The sequence below is a fragment of the Cnephaeus nilssonii genome (assembly GCF_951640355.1).
Source record: "Cnephaeus nilssonii genome assembly, chromosome: 11".
In the NCBI taxonomy this organism is placed as follows: Eukaryota; Metazoa; Chordata; class Mammalia; order Chiroptera; family Vespertilionidae; genus Cnephaeus; species Cnephaeus nilssonii.
Window position 1 is genome coordinate 15,272,752 of NC_137082.1, and position 20,722 is coordinate 15,293,473.

The 20,722-nt window shown below is 40.9% G+C and overlaps 1 protein-coding gene across 1 annotated transcript in view; it reads right to left on the bottom strand.

Moving 5' to 3' along the window:
- The window catches only part of XRN2 (5'-3' exoribonuclease 2), a 94,005-nt gene that overhangs the window by 2,353 nt on the left and 70,930 nt on the right, over positions 1-20,722 (bottom strand). Inside the window, exons 27-29 of the mRNA XM_079783977.1 lie at positions 20,459-20,586; positions 6,930-6,993; positions 2,064-2,202 (exon numbers count right to left, since the gene is read on the bottom strand). Coding sequence (XP_079640103.1) covers positions 2,064-2,202; positions 6,930-6,993; positions 20,459-20,586 — 331 coding nt within the window. The remainder of the gene's footprint in view (positions 1-2,063; positions 2,203-6,929; positions 6,994-20,458; positions 20,587-20,722) is intronic.

Below are 20,722 nucleotides of genomic sequence, written 5' to 3' on the forward strand. Positions count from 1 at the left end.
GGACATTAGTAATAGCACAAATGCTATTACTGACAACTAACCAAACAAGCCTTATCAAGCAATTTAAAGATTCCTTACAATCTACACAAATGAACTATACAGAGTTAAGTGTTTGTGTAAAACCCTTGAAGTTCTCAATCTTCCCTACCACCCCCAGCAGGCCATATTGTGGTCAGGTAGTAGATGTAAGCTTCATCTTTAGATACATTTATACTAAAGTCAATTTGCTTAACCAAGGTAAGAATTCAGTTAAGGCCTAAATACCTATGAATTTTAGGGTGGTTTTGATTTTTTTTAAGCTATAAATAGTAGAGCATTAAGTAACATATTAGGTTGTTACATAATCAATTACTAGGGACATTCCTAATAGCTCCTAGGTGTGCTTGCAAATAATATTTCTGTAGACCCTTGAAAGACACACTGTAGGCTAAGGCATTGTAGTCATATAAATTTCACTATAATTTAATAGTATTTCAAAAATTGTTTTTAAATAAAAATCAGTGAGAAAGACACTGAGAAAAAGGAGGTACTAAAAGAATTACAAATTTACCAAGTGGTTTTGATCTCCTGTCAGGGGTAGGGAACGTCCGGCCCGAGGACCACATAGGGCTTGCAAAATCATTTGGTCTGGCCCTGCCAAAGGCATGAGGGCTGTTAATGAAATGTTTGACCAAATATAGCAGGCTAATTTTTAAGTTGATAATTTTGTATGGCCCGAGAATGATGTTATAAATATCCAAATGGCCCTTGGCAGAAGAAAGGTTCCCCACCCCTGTCCTAAGTGAATAAGAATTTCACCTCCTGTAATAGCAGAGAGCTCCTTAAAGGAAGATCTCCTCCTCCGAAGGAGGCAGGGAAGAAATGAACTGGGTTCAGAAGTTCCCAGCTTTGTTGCCAAACTGCAAGTGTTTTATTTAGGGTTTCAAGTTTCTGACTGGGAAAATTAGGTGACTGGACTAGACATTCTCTAAGATCTTCTAGTTATAAGTATGTCCTTGTTTCAATAATACTCATTATTTAGATTACCTATTCTCAATCTATGATATGGTATTTAGAGGTTTTCAAAGTAAAATTCTATGAACTGAGTCTAATAAGCTAACACAATTCTCTCAAAAGACAATTAAGATGATTATTTTCTTGTAAAGTGAACAGAGACACTAAGAAACAGTGTAAAAAAGACTTTTCTTAGCTATCAGAATAAGGGGACACATAGTAAGACCTTGAGTTATAAAATTAATATTTGAAGCATTGCAAAAGGCCTGTAGGCAACACCAGGTAAAGCAATTTGAGATCACTTCGCATCACCACAGGTACCAAACTCCACAAATAGCACACACTCTGAGACACAACACTGATCCTGTTCTCTGGCAAGAATTTGATGACAAAAAAAAAATAATTTGATGACAAAGCATGTAAATACTGGACAGTGTTATCAAATGGCTGGGGGACAAATAGAATGGAGTAAATAAGACTTCAGTCTTAAATGTTGCAAAAACTGGATGCTATAGAGAAAAGGAAATGAAGCTTACATCTACTAAAGGTATCTAGGAATTATTATACTCATTCAATGTATAGCTGTTTACATTTGGTAGAAAAATATGTGGAACATTTTTTTATGAAGGATTTTTTCCATGAGGAAAGATAACAGATACATCAAGACATAAGACTTCTAAGATAAATATACAGTTGAAAAGATAGATTCCTGCTTTCATTTTCTAGGAAATTATCATCTATTATGAGAGACTTAATTTGTAGTAAAACAAAAAGCAATATCCTTAAAGGATAAACAAGGTTTCTGGTAACGGACCATATCTGTGCTAAAGGTCACTGATAGCTATGATTAAAAGAGTTTTTGCTCTGGAAATTGTTCAGCATCTTCAAGGTATAATTTACTTAGCGAGGCAGATATTTGCCTTATATACATTTTTAATGAGGGACCCAAGTTCAGCTAAGCTAATCTATCAATATCTTATCCAGAAATGTTTTTTAAGAAAATATGGAGTCCTGAGAGGCATGGCTAAGTACACAGTATGTTTTTCGTCCCACAGCCCACACCATATCACCTGTCTCCCTCCACGATCATCGCGTCTGGGTGGATACCCGCCAGGCCCGGCTAGCATCTGGTACTGGTTTGGCTGAAAGCCTGCATTTTGGGTCTGGAGCATCCGGTTCCATGGCAGTAGAGGTTCAGCCCCAACACCCCTGTGGAAAAGCATCATGTGTGCATTACAAGTCAAGCATGTTATACAGCCAAAAGCCTAAAATTGGCAGGTATCATTTTTGCAATTACAAGTCAAGCACGTATCATTCTTGCAATCCAATTTTGCTGCATTTGTCATATGGGATATATGTGGCCTTTGTATCCCACATATCCAGTGTAGTCTAAAGTTTCATAAAGTATCAGCATTTATTAAAGAGTGTTTAAAATTTGATTCAGAAAGGCCTGGCTTAAAAATAAAAATTTTATTCATTTACAATTGTGAAATTTCCTTTTTAGTCATGTAAAGATTTGGACCAAGATCTCCAAGTTGGCTACATTTAAGATGCTATCCAAAGAGTAAACATGTACAAGACAGGAGAATGAGGCTTTATTTTTAAAAATGTCCAGACTCATTCTTGGAGTCCATTCTTTCTAGTTAATTGCAGGTTGCAAATGAATTCTTACTGCTGAGTATTTTGAATCCAGGGTAGGGGACTTGGCTGTTTTTTCCCATCCATTATTCTGCTCAATATGTCAGAAGGTCTGATCGGGAGGAAACCTTTTCAAGTTCTATTGATGCAGCTCTCAATTGACCACGGTGACCTAGCAACATGAGCACTAATTGGCATGGGCTGACTGGCATTTGGTGTACAGTTTACATGGGAACACAGATTCAACAGCTATTATAACCCAGTTTGCCGGCCCAGATTACTAGTCAAAAGAAATGTTTTAATTGTCTTCAAGTGCCTATTTTAACTTTGCAGATACAAAGCAACAGGTATGATGCATGAAATCATAATTTAAATTAATACACAATGTAGCAAAGACATCTTTCCAAAGGCAATCACCGTTTAAAACAAAACTTTCGCCTTGAGACATTTTCCTCAACTTCAATTTTACAGAACAGTCACTACAAAAAATAAACAAAAGCAGAATTCTCCAGTATATTTTAACATTAGAAGCTTTGGGACCATTAAAGATGTTAGGAGGAATTACAATAAACTTTAAACTTGCTAAAGCACTGACAACCTGGAATAAGCTTATAACTGTATTAGCACATGAATTTTACCTCCTGGGTCTTAGGGAAAAAAGCCCAAAGTTGGGCTCATTGGATAATGCATTCTTCTCACAGCTATTCAAGCCTAAATCAATCCTTTCTACCCTCCAATCTCCTCGCTTCACTTGGACTTGCCTTATTTTTTTTTAAACACCAAAGATGATTATTTTTGTTTGATAGTTTAAAGAACAGCTCTCTGAAGAACTCTAAAAAGGTCAATGCTATTCTTCACAGTTAGTGATGAAACCAGGGCTCTTGCTCTAAGTGAATCCAAATGAAATAAATCTACTTTTCAGAAAGAATATGCATATATTCGGAGCCTTTAATTATTTTTTGGGTTAATTATGAACACAAATGTATCTTTGCAAGACTGCTTCATCTGTTTAGTAGTAATGGTTCCGTGGCAGAGACAGGAATGGTCTCTTCTGGTCTCTGCAGGAGTGAGGGGGTAAGGTTTCTGCTGTGACCAAAGAGGCTCATCAAAACTGGGCCATTAATGCAAAACACACACACCAACAACGCAACTCACACATTGTAGTAACTGTAATCAATTGTTCTCAGTTTTACAATGATAAAACTCACTCAACTGAGTTACATGTAAATCTGTTAGTAAGAATCACATACATTATATAAATGTAATTTTATATTATTTTAAAAATAGGTTAAAAACAAAGCACAGTTTAAAAACTAAGTTCTCCTTTTTGTTTGGAATTACTAATTAAAATGTTGACAAAGATAAATTTTATAAAATAATTTAATTAAAATTAAGCAGAATGAACAAGGTAAGAGGGGCATGCATGTTCTTTGTTTTTTCCCTTTACTGGCAGAAAAGTTTTTATTTTCCACAAGCTTTATCATATTTCTATACTAATTATATTAACTGATAAATACAAACTGAAATTTGCCTTGGAAAATACATTTTAAATATGAGATAGAAATGTTGAGGCTAACATACTTTAACTTTTAAAAATTACTAGCTACTGATTGAGGCAACTATTTGACATCAGAGATGGCAACAATATTCTTAAGTACCTAATTACTGCTTTGGAATGTGAAGTAATGACTCCAATTTGGATGTTTTTAATTTGTACAAATGGCAATCAGAGTTTTTAAAGCTTTTCCAGGACTAACTAAACTTAACACCCATAAGTTAAAGACTAAATAGCCACTTTAAATATGGCTAGAAAAGACAAGCCTCCATTGCCAAGAACAGAAATAATGGGGCGGAACTCAAGTGATGCAGAATGCTGGACATCTCTGCGTGTATCAACATTAGGTTGTCTTTGTGTGGGGAGGCAAGGGGTGTGTGTGTGTTCCTGTTGTATTTTTCAGTGAAATGAATATATGAATTATAAATACTATCTCAAAGTAGGAAATAATTTAAAAGTGTAGTTTAGAAAAATATGTACACTGAAAATTTTCTTTTCCATAGGGTTCTCAAGCAAACATTCAAAACAGTACAGTGGAAAAGTACTGAATTAAGGATCAGTACCTTGTCCTAGTAAGAATTTCTACTGTTTACTACTTGTGACATCTTAGCAAAGTCAAAGTGACTATATAAGTTTATACTTTCTCCTCTGTCTCCTAAGGTTGGATTGATGAGAATGACAAGTGCTACCACAATGAGTGATAGACTGTATTTGCTAATAAGCTAATGAAGTTTTTAGCATGACTAAATTCAAACTCTCTTTATGAATAAATGATGTATTTCTTAAATGACCATGGTTTAAGACATAAAACAGAATTGTATTATGTTCACATCAAACTTTTGTTTTTTAAGGCCTGGTTTTAAGTTTCTGACTAAAGCTAAACCAAAAATGCCCCACAAAACTTGTCCCTAATCTGCTGAGTTCACAAAGTTAGAAAGGATAATACCAATACTTGGCTAGGGCAGAAAAACAAAAAAAATATTATGGACACCAGGACAATGGTAATAATCTGAAGAAAATGTTTAATGTGTAGAGGGGAAAGAAAAGCTATTGGGAAAGGAAGTATGCCTCAGAAGTGGAAGTAGATCCTTTACATCCTTTGAAGTTCCTATGGCTTTACTGTAATATGCTCAGAGTAAGTATTCTGATGAGCTTTGTTCAAGTGAAAAATTTCTTAGTCAAGAATGGTACAGAAGGAAGACCTTAAGTAAGGTACTGAACTTCCGGGTGCATTCATTCTTTTCCTCATCTATAAAAATAACAGCATCTTTAAACGGTTGCTAGGAGGAATAAATGAAGGCATGTTTTTAAGAGCATGTTAGCACAGTGCTGACACTTTTGTAAGCAGATGATAAATGTTAGCAATTATTAATAATATGAGAAAGAGGAAAGAAACAAAGTTAGGAAACCAAGTCTTAAAATCACACTTGACAAAAGTGATTCAGAAAGAGTTATTTAAAAAGAGATAAGCTCTTATGTGTACTATGTAATTTAGAAAAATATTTACCCTTTACTCATTTAATTTGTTTGGAAATGGTACAACTCTGAGGATATTAAAATAGTACATCCAGTGTGCTTTGAGCAATTGAAAACAAAACAAATACAGGTATATCAGTTGTCTTAAATCTAAAATGCAGCTTGCAATAAGCAGTTGATACTATTAATAAACAATTGAATAACATGATTTATCTTTTTGAAGAAAATAATTAAGTTTTAGAGTCTTTTAGTCTTTAGTAAAGAGTTTTCTTAAAAGGGGTGCAGCATTTATAACCCTATTCATAACAAAACACTTTTTCATTTTAGATGTGAACAGATCAGACTGCTAAAACGCTAATGGAAAGGGGAACAAAACACATTAGAATTAGGAAGGCAAAGAAGGAAGCCTTACTATGACAGAGCTTAATTCATTTTAGCACTAACTGAGGCAGCACACCAGCATGAAATGATAAATTTTAAAACTGTCCTTTTAAAAATTATACTATAGCTGTTAATATAATTACCCTACAGCTGTTAATATAATTATTCATAACATGCCTAGTTGTCTTGTCCTGTAGAGACCACCTGACTTAGAAGCACACAACTTATCAATGAAAAAACACATGTCAAACATCCCTTGTTATTAAACCATGTCACATTCTTCCTAGTCCATGGTACTTATTAGACTGCAGATCCCATAATCCTCTTCTGAGTCCCTTCTGCGTTTAATTCAGTTCAGTCTTAAGTAGTTAAAGAAACTGTTTTCAGTGGCAACTAATAACTACTGACCTACAGTGACACTGCCCTACAATAGGCTTGTCAGCCCTGAAAAAGTTGTACCAAAGAAGCTGATTAGGACTTCAAGAGGTTTGCAGCAAGAATCAATGGTTGGTCTGTACTGTGCTGCATTACCAGCCCAGAAACGATAAAAGTGGAACACCATTAGTTATGCCTCATTAAGCTGCACAACCCTTCTAAAAAGAAATTTGTTTAGCCTTACCAAAACCTAATACAATTTTAAGCTCTCTGTGTTGCATTTTCCAGGGCACCTCAAAAGCTTCAATAAAATAAAGGCCAAGGACCAAGAAAAGTAGGAAAGTATATAAACACGAGCCTTTTACTTCAATGTGTTAACCATCTATTTTCCTAAAGAACAGGCACAAGAGAAACTGTTTAGGGGAAGAAAGTATATTTCAAAACAGAAAAGCCCAAACCTCACATGTTGAAGCAAAAAAATATTTAAAAGTGATGTTTGCTTTATTATTACCTGTCAAATCTCTGCTGCTGGAAAAGGGGAGGAGGACCTCGCCAGGAATCCTGGGGCCTCATATCTGAAAAATAAACAGGGAAAGGTTAAACAGAAGTTTGTGTGTTTTTTTTTTTTTAAATAAGTAATCACTATTTAGCTACCCACATATTTTATAATTAACTCTTGCAAAAATCAGACAATATGAACTAAATAAACTAGCATATTTACACAGACTGGAAATGTAAAAAGATACTAAACAGGGTCAGTAAATTCATTTTGTTATTTTTCCTTCAGTAACAAAATGCAGTTTTAGTAACCTTGGTCATTAAATTCACAACTTCTCTCTCTCTTGCTACGTGTGTGTGTGTGTGTGTGTGTGTGTGTGTGTGTAAAGATATACATGTATTTTTTACATTTATATTTTAAATGCTACGCTAAAGGATTAGGTTTTTCCCCACAAATACAAATTTAATGTATAGTAACTTTAATAGAAATCCTGAAATTTGCCTTGTAAATGTATAAACTGAAAAGGAACCCTGACCTACCTAGCTATCATAACATAGAGCAGAGAGCACACAATCTCTCTAGCATGGGCCAGAAAGACGTGTTAATAAATGGACCACCCACTTTTTCATTGTTTTCTGACAGTCAAACCTCTTCCCCTAACACCAATCTGAACTAGCAACATCTAGCTATAAGAAACAATTAAATGGCTACTCTCCTCAACATAAGTGGGATTAAAGGAACACTCCATAACACTGGTCAGCAGGAGAGGTTAGTAGCTCAGTAGGTTGGTATCAACCAACCGCCACTCTGGTCTCCAGTCTTGCAGTCACCTCGGCACCCTTCAGCAGGATCTGTGTGTGACCTAATTAAAACAGCTGGTTCCAGGAGTTGTCTAATGAGTTCACTGGTAAGGACAGTAACCTCCTCCAGACTCTTGAGACCCAAGGGCAACAAGGCTTAACCGTAATGTATTCAGGCTCACAGTTTAATGGAAACACAAACTAGAAACATGCTTTTCAAAATTACTTTCTTAAAGGAAAGAAGCAATGAAATCTTATCTTTCTTTAGATTTAGAACCCCCACCCCCAAATGCAATCTGGGTTTACTTAAAACAAAAAAAGAGAAAGAAAGAATTGTGTTTTAAAAAGCCCCTGCAAAGGAGAATATGGAACAAAGTAAATTACCTGGCTGCTCACAATGATTCCAGTGTGAGACAACTGGCTATTTCTGCCCTGGGCTTCCTCCTACCTCAACTCTCTGACAATGCTAGCCCGAAACAAGTTTCCTAAGTGGACAAGCTCCACCTGGGGGAGCAGCCATGACAAGCAGCATCTGCAGCTCCTTAGCCCGCTCGCGCTAGGTCCACGGAGCGAAACCCCCATATGTCTCTCTTGGAAAGGAACGGAAAAGCTTTCATCATCATTATTTCCTATTCTAAATTGAAAGAGAGGTGGCATCTCTAGTTAATTTGCATTAAGTCCCTTTTGAATCTCTTAAAAATCAAACTAGTAGCAGTCAAACTGAGAAGCAATGCTGAGGAGGTTTCACAGTGGTCATTTTATGTTCAAAACCTGAGTGGGAACTCAGGAAGTTAATCACCACAGAACCCACACAAAACAGGGCAAGAAGGATCACTAGTCTAGGTCCAGAATAACTTCCAAGTCACTAATACAGACTGTACACGACGAGTAAGTCATAATTAGAGAAGGTAAAACCAGAAATTCTTAGAAGACAACAACCATCATTTTATCTGTGTGGTTTATTTCTATGGAAAAACTCAAGACATATTTACCTTAACACATTATACCCTTTTCAATGAGTTAACCATGTATGAGAAAGCAATTTATTGAAAATAAAATCAACATTTCGGCTATTTTTTCTGATAATTACTTTGTTAAACTTGAAGTCCTTTGGTCTATTCAAAATTGTACAAAAATTAGGTTAGTGAAAATTAGTTAAGAAGTATTTTTAGTGTGTTACATATACAAAATTAGCTAAAACAACAAAAGTCAAGAAATACAGTGAATTTCATTCAGACTCCCATCTAGTGCTGTACTTCACATGTGCCAGAATCACTGTGGTCAGTCTGAAAACATGCCCCCTTTACCATTAAGACTTATTTTCTTGATTCTGGTTCTAGGTTGTTTCTTTATAAATGGTACTAGAGGCCCAGTGCACGAAATTCGTGCACGGGTAGGATCCCTAGGCCTGACCGGCAACCAGGGCCAATCTGCAGGGCGACTGGTGGGGCGATCGGGAGGCCCCCGCTGGCACCCACCTTGGCTCGCCTGGTGCTGCCTGCTTGCCGGCCCAGCCCCTCACTGCCAATGCCAGTCACCTCCCTCTGCCGGGCGACTGGAGGGTGGAGGGGCCTGCCGGCACCCACCTTGGCTGGCCTGGTGCCGCCCGCTTGCTGACCCCGCCCCCTGCCGCCACCACTGTGGGGCAGCTCCTGTGTTGAACGTCTGCCCCCTGGTGGTCAGTATGCATCATAGCGACCAGTCATTCTGCCCATCATTCCGCTGGTCAGTCGATTTGCATATTAGGCTTTTATTATATACGACTAGAGGCCCAGTGCACGAAATTTGTGCATGGGGGGGTTCCCTCAGCCCAGCCTGCACCCTCTCCAATTAGAGATCCCTTGGGGGATGTCCCACTGCCGGTTTAGACCAGATACTGGTAGTCAGACATCCCTCTTGCAATCTGGGACCGCTGGCTCCTAATTGCTCACCTCCCTGCCAGCCTGGTTGCCCCTAACTGCCTCTGTCTGCCTGCCTGATTGCCCCAAACTGCCCTCCCCTGCTGGCCTGGTTGCCCCCAACTGCCCTCTCCTGCCAGCCTGATCTCGCCAACTGCCCTCCCCTGCTGGCCTGATCTCGCCCCCAACTGCCCTCTCCTGCCGGCCTGATCTCGCCCCTAACAGCCCTCCCCTGCTGGCCTGATCTCGCCCCCAACTGCCCTCCCCTGCCGGCCTGATCTCGCTCCCAACTGCCCTCCCCTGCTGGCCTGATCTCGCCCTTAACAGCCCTCCTCTGCTGGCCAATTTGGTCCTAGGCAGCCATTGGCTCCCCACGGCACACAGGTTTGGTTCTGATTGGTCAGTTTCTATGCCAGTCAGTGTCAAAAGCTCCACCTCCTAGACAGCCATTGGCTCCCCACAGCACCCACATTTGGTTCTGATTGGTCGGTTCCTATGCCAGTCAGCATCTCTGGGCCTATCAACGGGGCCTGATCAGAAAGGCGGGGCTGATCAGCAGCCCCGGTGGAGGCCTGGAGAGAAATGGAGGTGCGGCTGCTGGCCAGACTGGGAGAGAAAGAGAGAGGCAAGTGCTGATCAAAGCTGCCACAGAGGCAATGGATCAGTCCCTGCTTCTCTCTTCAGGCCTCTCTCTCTGGCCCTGATTCACAGCCCCCTCAGCAGTCAGTGCTGGGGCACCGTGTCTGCAGCGGAAGCAGTCAGCACTGGGTCGCCATGGCAACCCAGCACTGATTTCCGATTGGTCGAGCCTTGGTCGTTACTGGTAGTTACAACCCAGGGTTTTTATATATTAAAACTGCTAAAGCATACATAATCTCCATGGTACTTACAGAAACTCCCATACAGGATCTCAAATATATAAATTTAAAACTGAATGAAGATAAAAAGAAGCTTGTATATTTTTTCCTAGGAACAGTAGAAATAGAGGGAATGTTATCACCATCAGAAGGACATATTCATTAGATTCAAATATGCTACATGTTAGGTTAACCACTCCAATAGTTGTAACTGGAATGTAAAGTACATTAAGTATAAACACTTTTTTTTTGGAAGGGGGAAACCTTTTGTTAAATATATTTTTATTGATTTCAGAGAGGGAGAATGAAAGATAAAAACATCAATGATGAGAGAATCATTGATCTGCTGCCTCCTGCATGCCCCAGACTGGGTATTGAGCCCACAGCCTGGGCACATGGCCTAACCAGGAATGGAACCGTGATCTCCTGGTTCATAGGTCAATGCTCAACCACTGAGCCACGCCAGTCGGGTAAAAGAAGAAGTCTTTCAATAGTCTACCTATCCTACCTAATAATTGAAAATATGCAAACTGACCATACCCCTGACACACCCACAAGCCACACCCACCATCCAATCAGAGCAAGTATGCAAATTAACCCCAATCCAAGATGGCTACAGCCACAGAGAGCAAGGATTCCCAGGCAACAGAGGGAAACAAGCTTTCCGCCAGCCATTGCAGGCCTAAGCCTCCACTCAAGCTACAAAGTTTCAATTATAGAAGGTAAACAAATTCAAACAAATGGCGGCAGAACGGAGCTTGAGAGAGCAGGCCAGGGTTGCCGCCAGCAACAGGGGAAGCAAAGCTTTCCGCACATCCTGGCCGGGCTCACCCGCTTAAGGCAACAAAGTTTCAATTATAACCCCAACAGAAATGGTTGCCGGCCTCGGAGGGAGCCCCAGGCTTGGCTCCGCTCCAGGCTACAAAGTTTCAATTGTAGAAGGAAAATAAATTCCAGATACCAGGGCCTCCACTTGGGTTGCCAAGAGGCGTGGCCGGCCTGCAAACCACCACAGCCCCCTTGCTCAGGCCGCCCCATGCACCAAGGGAACCCCACCCTGATCAGGGACACCCTTCAGGGCAAACCAGCTGGCCCCCACCCCTGTACCAGGCCTCTATCCTATCTAATAAAAGAGTAATATGCAGATTGATCATCACTGCAACACACAATATAGCTGCCCCATGTGGTCAAAGATCCTGCCCCCATGTGGACACAAGATGGCCAGCAGGAGAGGGCAGTTGGGAGGCACCCGGCCTGCAAGGGAGGGCAGTTGGAGGTGATCAACCCTGCAGGAGAGGGCAGTTAGGGGTGACCAGGCCAGCAGAGGAGGGAAGTTGGGGGCAAACAGGCTGGCAGCGGAGTGGTTAGGGGGTGATCAGGCTGGCAGGCAGAAGTGGTTAGGGGCAATCAGGAAGGCAGGCAGGCAAGCAGTTGGGAGCCAGCAGTCCTGGATTGTGAGAGGGATGTCCCAGATTGGAGAGGGTACAGGCTGGGCTGAGGGACAACCCCCCTCCGTGCACAAATTTCGTGCACTGGGCTTCTAGTCTATATATATATGTTAAAGCCTTAAACGACTGTTATGATCAAACAACCGGTCGACCAGTCACTATGACGTGCACTGACCACCAGGGTGCAGACACTCAACGCAGGAGCTGCCCCCTGGTGGTCAGTGCACTCCCACACCCAACCTCCCACGGCCCCTCCCCCTGCTGGCCAGTCCCCCACCAACAGGCCTCAATCGCTGGCCAGGCCGAGAGACCCCACCCGTGCAATTCATGCACCGGGCCTCTAGTATACCTGTAAGTGCCCAGAAATATGGCACAAATTCTCATTCCATCACTTCTACCTGGTATGCCAACTACTTCCCCCTCTATTTTGCTTTTATTATTTCTCACTTCCAGAACAATTTTGTTTCTCACATAGATTTAGTACATGTAAAAAATATAGTTCTTTATTAAAACCTAAACATATTTTGCAAGACTTTAAAAACTGTGTCACAATTATTATAACATCTCTTGCTTTCAATCCAAAAAAATAAAAAGAATCAAAGACAAACTTCAATGCTACCTTTAAACAAATCTCCTCATGTGGTCCTGAGCAAAACATATACAACCCTTAAGTATTTATGAAGAAGAAACATCTCCTAGTCCATAAGTAATAAAGTACAAGGTAAAAAACTTACTATCATTCATTTGCATAGCTCTAAGAGAAAGATCCATTTGAGAGAGAGAAAAAAAAATTCTGAGATAGTGAATTGCACTTCAGAAATGTATAGGCAAGAGAAGAAAAATGTCAATTTTTCCTTTGGTCTTTAAAAACGTATCCATTCTCTAGAGCTTCTAAGACCACACAAACCAAGACTTCGCCAATAACTCAAGTGGCAATTTACCTAATCAGCGTGGCAATCTCAGAAAAATTCCATGTTTACTGATTGCCCTAATCAAAAATCACATTTCAAATGGGGCTAATTGTCTGAAATTAACAGAAGTTGGCAGTACGACCAAATGGCCCTTCTTGGGTGTAATTTTGCACCCCATAAAGAAAATAATGCCCAGCCGGCTTGCCTGGCTCAGGGGTTGAGAGTTGACCTATGAACCAGGAGGTCACAGTTCAATTCCCAGTCAGGGCACATGCCCAGATGGTGGGGCTTGATCTCCAATAGGGGGCCTATAGGAGGCAGCCAATCTATGGCTCTCTAATCATTGATGTTTCTCTCTCTCTCTCTCTCTCTCTCTCTCTCTCCTCCCTTCCTCTCTGAAATCAATAAAAATATATATTTAAAAAAATAGCTATACTATAAACATTTTACAAGATTGATAAAATGGTTTAAATGTTAATTTCACTAAAATTCTTTGACCAAATTTTAAAGTTCAAAATGATATAAAAAGAAATCAGACTTTTTAAAAAAGTCATTTAATACTTCTATAGGACTTTTATGTGCCAGGTACTGCCTTCAAGTGCTTAATAATGTAAACACAGTTATTGTGAATATTCTGTGAGATGGTATTTTCTGCATCATGAGGAAAAGGGATTACAGACAAAAACCTGCCTGAGATCAAAAGGCTATTAAGAGACAGAGTGAAAGCCACAGGATAAGTTCTCTTAATCACGCCTACTACAATATGCTACTCCAAGTTTCACACACACTCGTTGGCTGAGATGCTTCTTCATGTTATTTTATTTCAGAAGGACCAAAGGGGAACCACCTCCTCAATCAGGAGGCTCAGAGGCTTAAGGTTTTTCAAGACAGGATTAGGGATTTGAAAACTTTCAACATTTTGAAAGTTTAGAATTAACATTATTACACACTAGAGGCCCAGTGCACGAAATTTGTGCACAGGTAGGGTCCCATAAGGCTGCCGGCTGCGGCCTTCCTTCGTTCCACACCGCCCCCTGGTGGTCAGTGCACGTCATTACGAGTGATCGAACTCCCAGTCAGTTGAACTCCCAAGGGGACACTTTGCATATTAGGCTTATATATATATAGATATCTAATGAAGACAGGAAGGGGAAACAAATATACTTAACACATGCTTAACTACACTTTAGTAGTAAGCATCTTGATAAAGAGGGATTCATAGGGAGAAGAAAAAAGATCTTGGTTAAAATATTTGAAATCACTGCCCTTTTTAAAATGGTAATACTACCCTAAAAGATATGGAGATATTCAACAAATCATAAATATAAGGGATAAAAATTAAAATAAGATAAAGACAGAGAGGTATGGATGAAGAGATAGATGGACTGAAGGACAGATAGTTCTGTCTGCATAAATATGAAATCTAGAGGTCACAATAGACCATGAAAAAAAATATGCCAGAAAGGTCTTAAAGACAGTCAAGAAAACAAAAGTCAAATCATATGCTGAACTATGTACAAAGAGTATGGGGGGAGAAGAAGGGGAAATCACAGAACATGGAATTTCCTTTCTTGACAGCAGCCATTTGTCTGGGCATATCATTCAACTGTGACCATTTACTATAAAGCAATGACTATTCCAGATTAGGCCAATTATTTATCCAACATTTCCTACCAAGTTTATCACGGAATAATCTCTGATATGTATGACATCATTACCTTCTAGGAAGTTCAACCTCACAACCCCAAGTTTTTCTAGGTTCTCTTATAACTGAGGGCAATTAAAATTCATTAATCTATCTAAATCTTTCTTGAACTACATTTTAAAATATATTTTTATCGATTTCAGAGAGGAAGGGAGAGAAATCAATGAGAATCCCTGATTGGCTGCCTCCTGCACGCCCCACCAGGAGGATCGAGCCCGCAACCTGGGCATGTGCCTTGATCAGGAATCGAACCATGACCTCCTGGTTCATAGTCGATGCTCAACTACTGAGCCACACCAGCCAGACACCTTTCTTGAACTTCTATATTTCTGGTTTATATGCAGACTAGATGCCCGGTGCATGAAATTCGTGCATGGAGGGGGGTTGTCCCTCAGCCCAGCCTGTACCCTCTCCAATCTGGGACCCCTGGAGGGATGACCGACTGCCCGTTTAGGCCCGATCGCACCCTAAACAGGCAGTCGGACATCCCTCTCACAATCCAGGACTGCTGGCTCCCAACTGCTTGCCTGCCTGCCTTCCTGATTGCCCCTAACCACTTCTGCCTGCCAGCCTGATCACCCCCTAACCACTCTGCTGCCAGCCTGTTTGACCCCAACTTCCCTCCTCTGCCGGCCTGGTCACCCCTAACTGCCCTCTCCTGCAGGGTTGATCACCTCCAACTGCCCTCCCTTGCAGGCAGGGTGCCTCCCAACTGCCCTCCCTTGCAGGCCAGGTGCCTCCCAACTGCCCTCTCCTGCTGGCCATCTTGTGGTGGCCATCTTGTGTCCACATGAGGGCAGGATCTTTGACCACATGGGGGCAGCTATATTATGTGTTGCAGTGATGATCAATCTGCATATTACTCTTTTATTAGATAGGATAGAGGCCTGGTACAGGGGTGGGGGCCAGCTGGTTTCCCCTGAAGGGCGTCCCGGATCAGGCAGGGGTTCCCTTGGGGTGTGGGGCGGCCTGAGCGAGGGGCCTGTGGTGGTTTGCAGGCTGGCCACGTCCCCTGGCAACCCAAGCAGAGGCCCTGGTATCTGGAATTTATTTTCCTTCTACAACTGAAACTTTGTAGCCTGGAGCGGAGCCAAGCCTGGGGCTCCCTCCGAGGCCGAGGCCGGCAGCCATTTGTGTTGGGGTTATAATTGAAACTTTGTTGTCTTAAGCGGGTGGGCCCAGCCAGGGTGTGCAGGAAGCTTTGCTTCCCCTGTTGCCGGCGGCAACCCTGGCCTGCTCTCTCAAGCTCCATTCTGCCGCCATTTGTTTGAATTTGTTTACCTTCTATAATTGAAACTTTGTAGCTTGAGTGGAGGCTTAGGCCTGGCAAGGGCAGGCGGAAAGCTTGGCTTCCTCTGTTACCTAGGAAACCTTGCTCTCTGTGGCTGTAGCCATCTTGGTTTGGGTTAATTTGCATACCCGCTCTGATTGGATGGTGGGCGTGGCTTGTGGGTGTGTCAGAGGTATGGTCAATTTGCATATTTGTCTATTATTAGATAGGATAATTCCCAATTTTCTCCCCACCCATCTTCTCTCTTGAGCAAGCAATGGACCCATATTTAACTTCAGATGACTTCAACCTCTACGAAAATCAAATTCATTATTTTTTTTATATTTCTTCACCCTCCTGGGTTTCCAAATTTTGTTAAAGGCCTCATTAGTCACTCAGGTATCCACAGTGCACATATGAGCCTCATTTGAAACTTCTCTCTCCCTCACTTATCATATTCAATTATCCAACCCTTCAGGTTCCTTCTCCACTTTGAATCCACTTTGCCACAGACAACTTCTGACCTTCATTAATTATCTCTCCCTAATTAGAACCACCATCAAGTATCTTCTGTAACCAACAGAATTGTGCTTCTAGAAAGGAGATTTAACTGCACTCTTCTGCTTAAAATGAGACTTTAAATGCTCCTACAAATAAAGAGAAAAACTTGCACACAAATTAATAAAAACAGGCAATTTATGAAAGGAAAACTGATTAGTAAAAATGTGATCAAAGCAGTAGTTTAAAAAAATCATACTTTAAAACGAAGATATTCTTCCTTGCTTATCAAATTAGCAAGAACTTTTAAAAATTGGTAACACCAGATATTGGTGGGAGTTAGGATATTAGAAACTGACATCTGTTGCTACAGGAAATATAAATGGGTATGCTCTTATCTGGAGATTAATGTGGTGATATTAACCGAAAGTTCAGAAATTCAATATAACTTTTCATCCTACAATACTATTTGTAGAAATATAGTTGGCATTTAAGTAAAAAAAAAAAAAAAAAAAAAAAAAACACACCAAAAAAAATGTTAAAAATATTAGAAGCATATATATTTAAGATTTAAGCAATATACTTCTAAATAATCCATCCTATATAATAAAAGGGTAATATGCAAATTGACCGAATAGCGGAACAACTGGTCGCTATGACACACACTGACCACGAGGGGGCAGACGCTCAACGCAGGAGCTGCCCCCAGCCCGCAGGGCAACCTCCTGCCTGCCAACCTCTCGGTCCCTCCCCCCATGGCCAGCTCCGAATGCCCGATGGGGAACAGGGAACCTCTCGGTCCCTCCCCCCCACGGCCAGCTCCGAATGCCCGATGGGGAACAGGGAACCGGGGCTGGGTGGCGGCGGGGGACAGGAACGGCCAACCTCTTGGTCCCTCGCCCTGGCCGGCAGGCTCTGATCACCAAATGGTGAATGAGGAACCGGGAGTGTGTGGCGGCAGACACGGGTGGCACCAGGCCAAGGCCCCCACCCCACCAGTCGAGAATGGCCAACATCTCAGTCCCTACTCCACAGCCAGCAGGCTCAGATAGCCTGATGGTGAATGGGGAACAGGGGGTGGGTGGTAGGGGGGGCAGGGCTGGCTGCTGGCAACCAAGGAAGATGGCCCTGATCACAGGCCAGACCTAAGGACTGTGCACGAATTTCATGTGCCGGGCCTCTAGTGTATATATAATTCTGAAAGTGGAAATCAGGAATATTATGAACAGAATGACAATGAATATATGACACAAAATAAAAGGAATATATGACATGAAGCTAACGTGAAACTCATAGCACTCAAGTGCATATATATTCAACTAGAAGACCAGTGCATGAAAATCCGTGCACTTGAGGGGGTCCCTCAGCCCGGCCTGCACCCTCTCATAATCTGGGAACCCTTGGGTAGGGTTCCCTAGGCCTGGCCTGAGATCAGGGCCTATCGGGGCTTTCCTTCCCCGGGCTGCAGGCAGCTGGCCCCACCCCCGCCACTGCCACTGCTTGCCATCTGTGTAGCGCTGCCCTCCCTCCCCTGCCATTGGTAGCCTCCCTCTGCAGGTGACAGGCTGGGATGCAATGGCTTGGCTGGCCTGGGCCTCCCTCTTTCTTTGCTTAGGGATGGGGCCAGCCTTGCGAGGGGCCGTCTGCCTACCTGATTGCCCCTAACCACTCACCTACCTGATCACCCCCTAACCACTCTGCCTGCCTGCCTGACTGCCCCTGACGCTTGCTTGGGGGCGGGGCCAGCACTGACTTCTGGTTGGTCAGCCTCCGGTCGTTACTGGTCATTACAACCCAGGGTTTTTATATATTAGGATATGAAAGACTGCAAATAAGTTACGTAAGTTTCCATCTCCAAAAATCAGAAAAAGAATAGCAATTTAATTCCAAAGAAACTAGAAGGGAATACGAAAGACAAAAGCAGAAATCAATATAAAACAAACATACAATCGTGGGGAGGGGAATGCCCACAAAGCTAAAAGTTAGTTCAATAAAAAAATATAAAAAAAATTAAAAAAAACACACGAAACCAACGATGTTAAATAGGCCCTCACAACACTATTCAAGAAGAAAAGAGGAACAGTGTACATTACTAATACCAGGAATTGACTTTAAAGTCTATAGTCATTAAGAAGATATTAAGACTATAGCATGAGACAACAGAGGCAAAAAAATACAATGAGATAAAGACAGCCGCTTAAACGGTGGTGGAAATACTGGACAGACAGATGCAAAAAAAAAAAAATCAAACTAGACCATTTCCTTATACCTTATACAAAAATGAACACAAAATGGATTAAAGACTTAAATATAAGACTTGAGCCAAAACCGGTTTGGCTCAGTGGATAGAGCGTCGGTCTGCAGACTGAAAGGTCCCAGGTTCGATTCCTGTCATGGGTATGTACCTTGGTTGTGGGCACATCCCCAGTGGGGGGTGTGCAGGAGGCAGCTGATCGATGTTTCTCTCTCATCAATGTTTCTAACTCTCTATCCCTCTCCCTTCCTCTCTGTAAAAAATCAATAAAATATATTTTAAAAAAAAGAAAGACTTGAAACCATAAAACTCCTAGGAGAAAACAAAGGCAGTAAACTTTCTGACATCACTCTTAGCAATATTTTTTTGGATATGTCTCCTCAGGCAAAGGCAACAAAAGCAAAAATAAACAAATGAGATAACATCAAACTAAAACACTTTCACATAGTGAAGGAAACCATCAATAAAACTAAAAGGAGACCTACTGAATGAGAAATGAAATTTGCAAATAATTTATCCTATAAGGGGTTAATACCCAAAATATATAAAGAACTCATCAACTTGACATCAAAAACCAAACAATAGACATTTCTTCAAAGAAGACATAGACATGGTCAACAGGCACATTAACAGATGCTCAAATATGTGCTGAGGGATGGGAGCGGCCAGGGAGAGGTCAATGGGGGGAAAAGGAGACATATGTAACACTTTCAACAATAAAGAATTTAAATTAAAAAAATAAAAGATGCTCAAATCACAAATTGTCAGGGAAATTAAAATTAAAACTACAATGAGGTATCACCTCACACCTGTCAGAATGAGATATCAAAAAGACAACAAATAACAAGTGTTGACGAGGATGTGGAGAAAAGGGAATCACTGTGCACTGTTGGTGGGATTGTAAACTAGAATAGCCACTATGGAAAACAGTATGATGATTCCTCAAAATATTAAAAATAGAGCTACTGTATGACCCAGCAATTCTACTTCTGGGTATTTATCTGATTAAAATGAAAATAATTTGAAAAGACATATGTACTCTTAAGTTCATTGTAACACTGTTTACAACAGCCAACTTATAAAAGCAACCTAGGCCCGGCCAGTGTGGTGCAGTGGTTGATGGTATCTGGTTAGGTAGCAAGCAGTCAACCAGGAGAAAGGGCTTCATGAAGAAAGTGGTTTGGAAAATTTGACATGACTTAGACTCTCTTGATAAAACAGCACAGCCACGGAGCTCAAAAATAACATTAAATGGGGATACAATTTAAAATTAATGCAAAATTCATGAAGCCTAACATTTAACTATTTTGTCCCTATTCCACTGCAATCCAAATGCCATGTAATTATTTTCATGGTTAGCATTTCTGAACCACTTCTGTCCTTGAAACAAGATATAAGGGGTCAGGAAAAAAACAAAATCTTCTGAGAACCAGTATTAAAGGCATATTCCTACCAAAAGCAATGCCTAACTTCATATTTGGTGGTTCTGAGATACAATTTGTTCAAGAAAGGGACACTGGTTTCTTTCAATTAAGGGGTTGTTAATTACATATCTATTGCATGTGATGTAATTTGTCCCACTACTTGTATTAATAAACAGCAATACATCCACATATCTCTTTTTGCATATGCTCACTCAAAAGGAGATTTATACATGAAAATAAGAAATCCCACTCATACATTCAATTAATTATTTATATATAGTAAAAGTATCTGAAGACTACATAAAGTATTCTCTTATAATTCTTCTAAACTGTATGTTTTTTGTATATTTTTAAGTTCACTATTTCTACATGGATACAATGAATCTTTTTTTTTTTTTCAAGCAATGAAGATTAGAAACAAACCTTTGTGTAATATTTAATTTAGCATGTAAAACAACCAACTAGTAAAAACTTACTTGACATAAGTTTTGGAATCTGGGCTTGTCCTCTCAACAGCGGCCTGTATAAGTTTCCCTGAAAATTTACAGGTGGTGGCGCAGCATTGCTGTAAATGCCAGTTCCTGAGCCTCTTGGCATAACATGGCTGTAAAAGAACCCGCCCAACCAGAATAAAAAATTATATCTAGAGATATCCATCACATCACAGCTGACACAAATTTAACAAGTGCAAGTTGCCATCTCTTTATGATAAGATCTGATTAAGATAAGACAAATTTAAA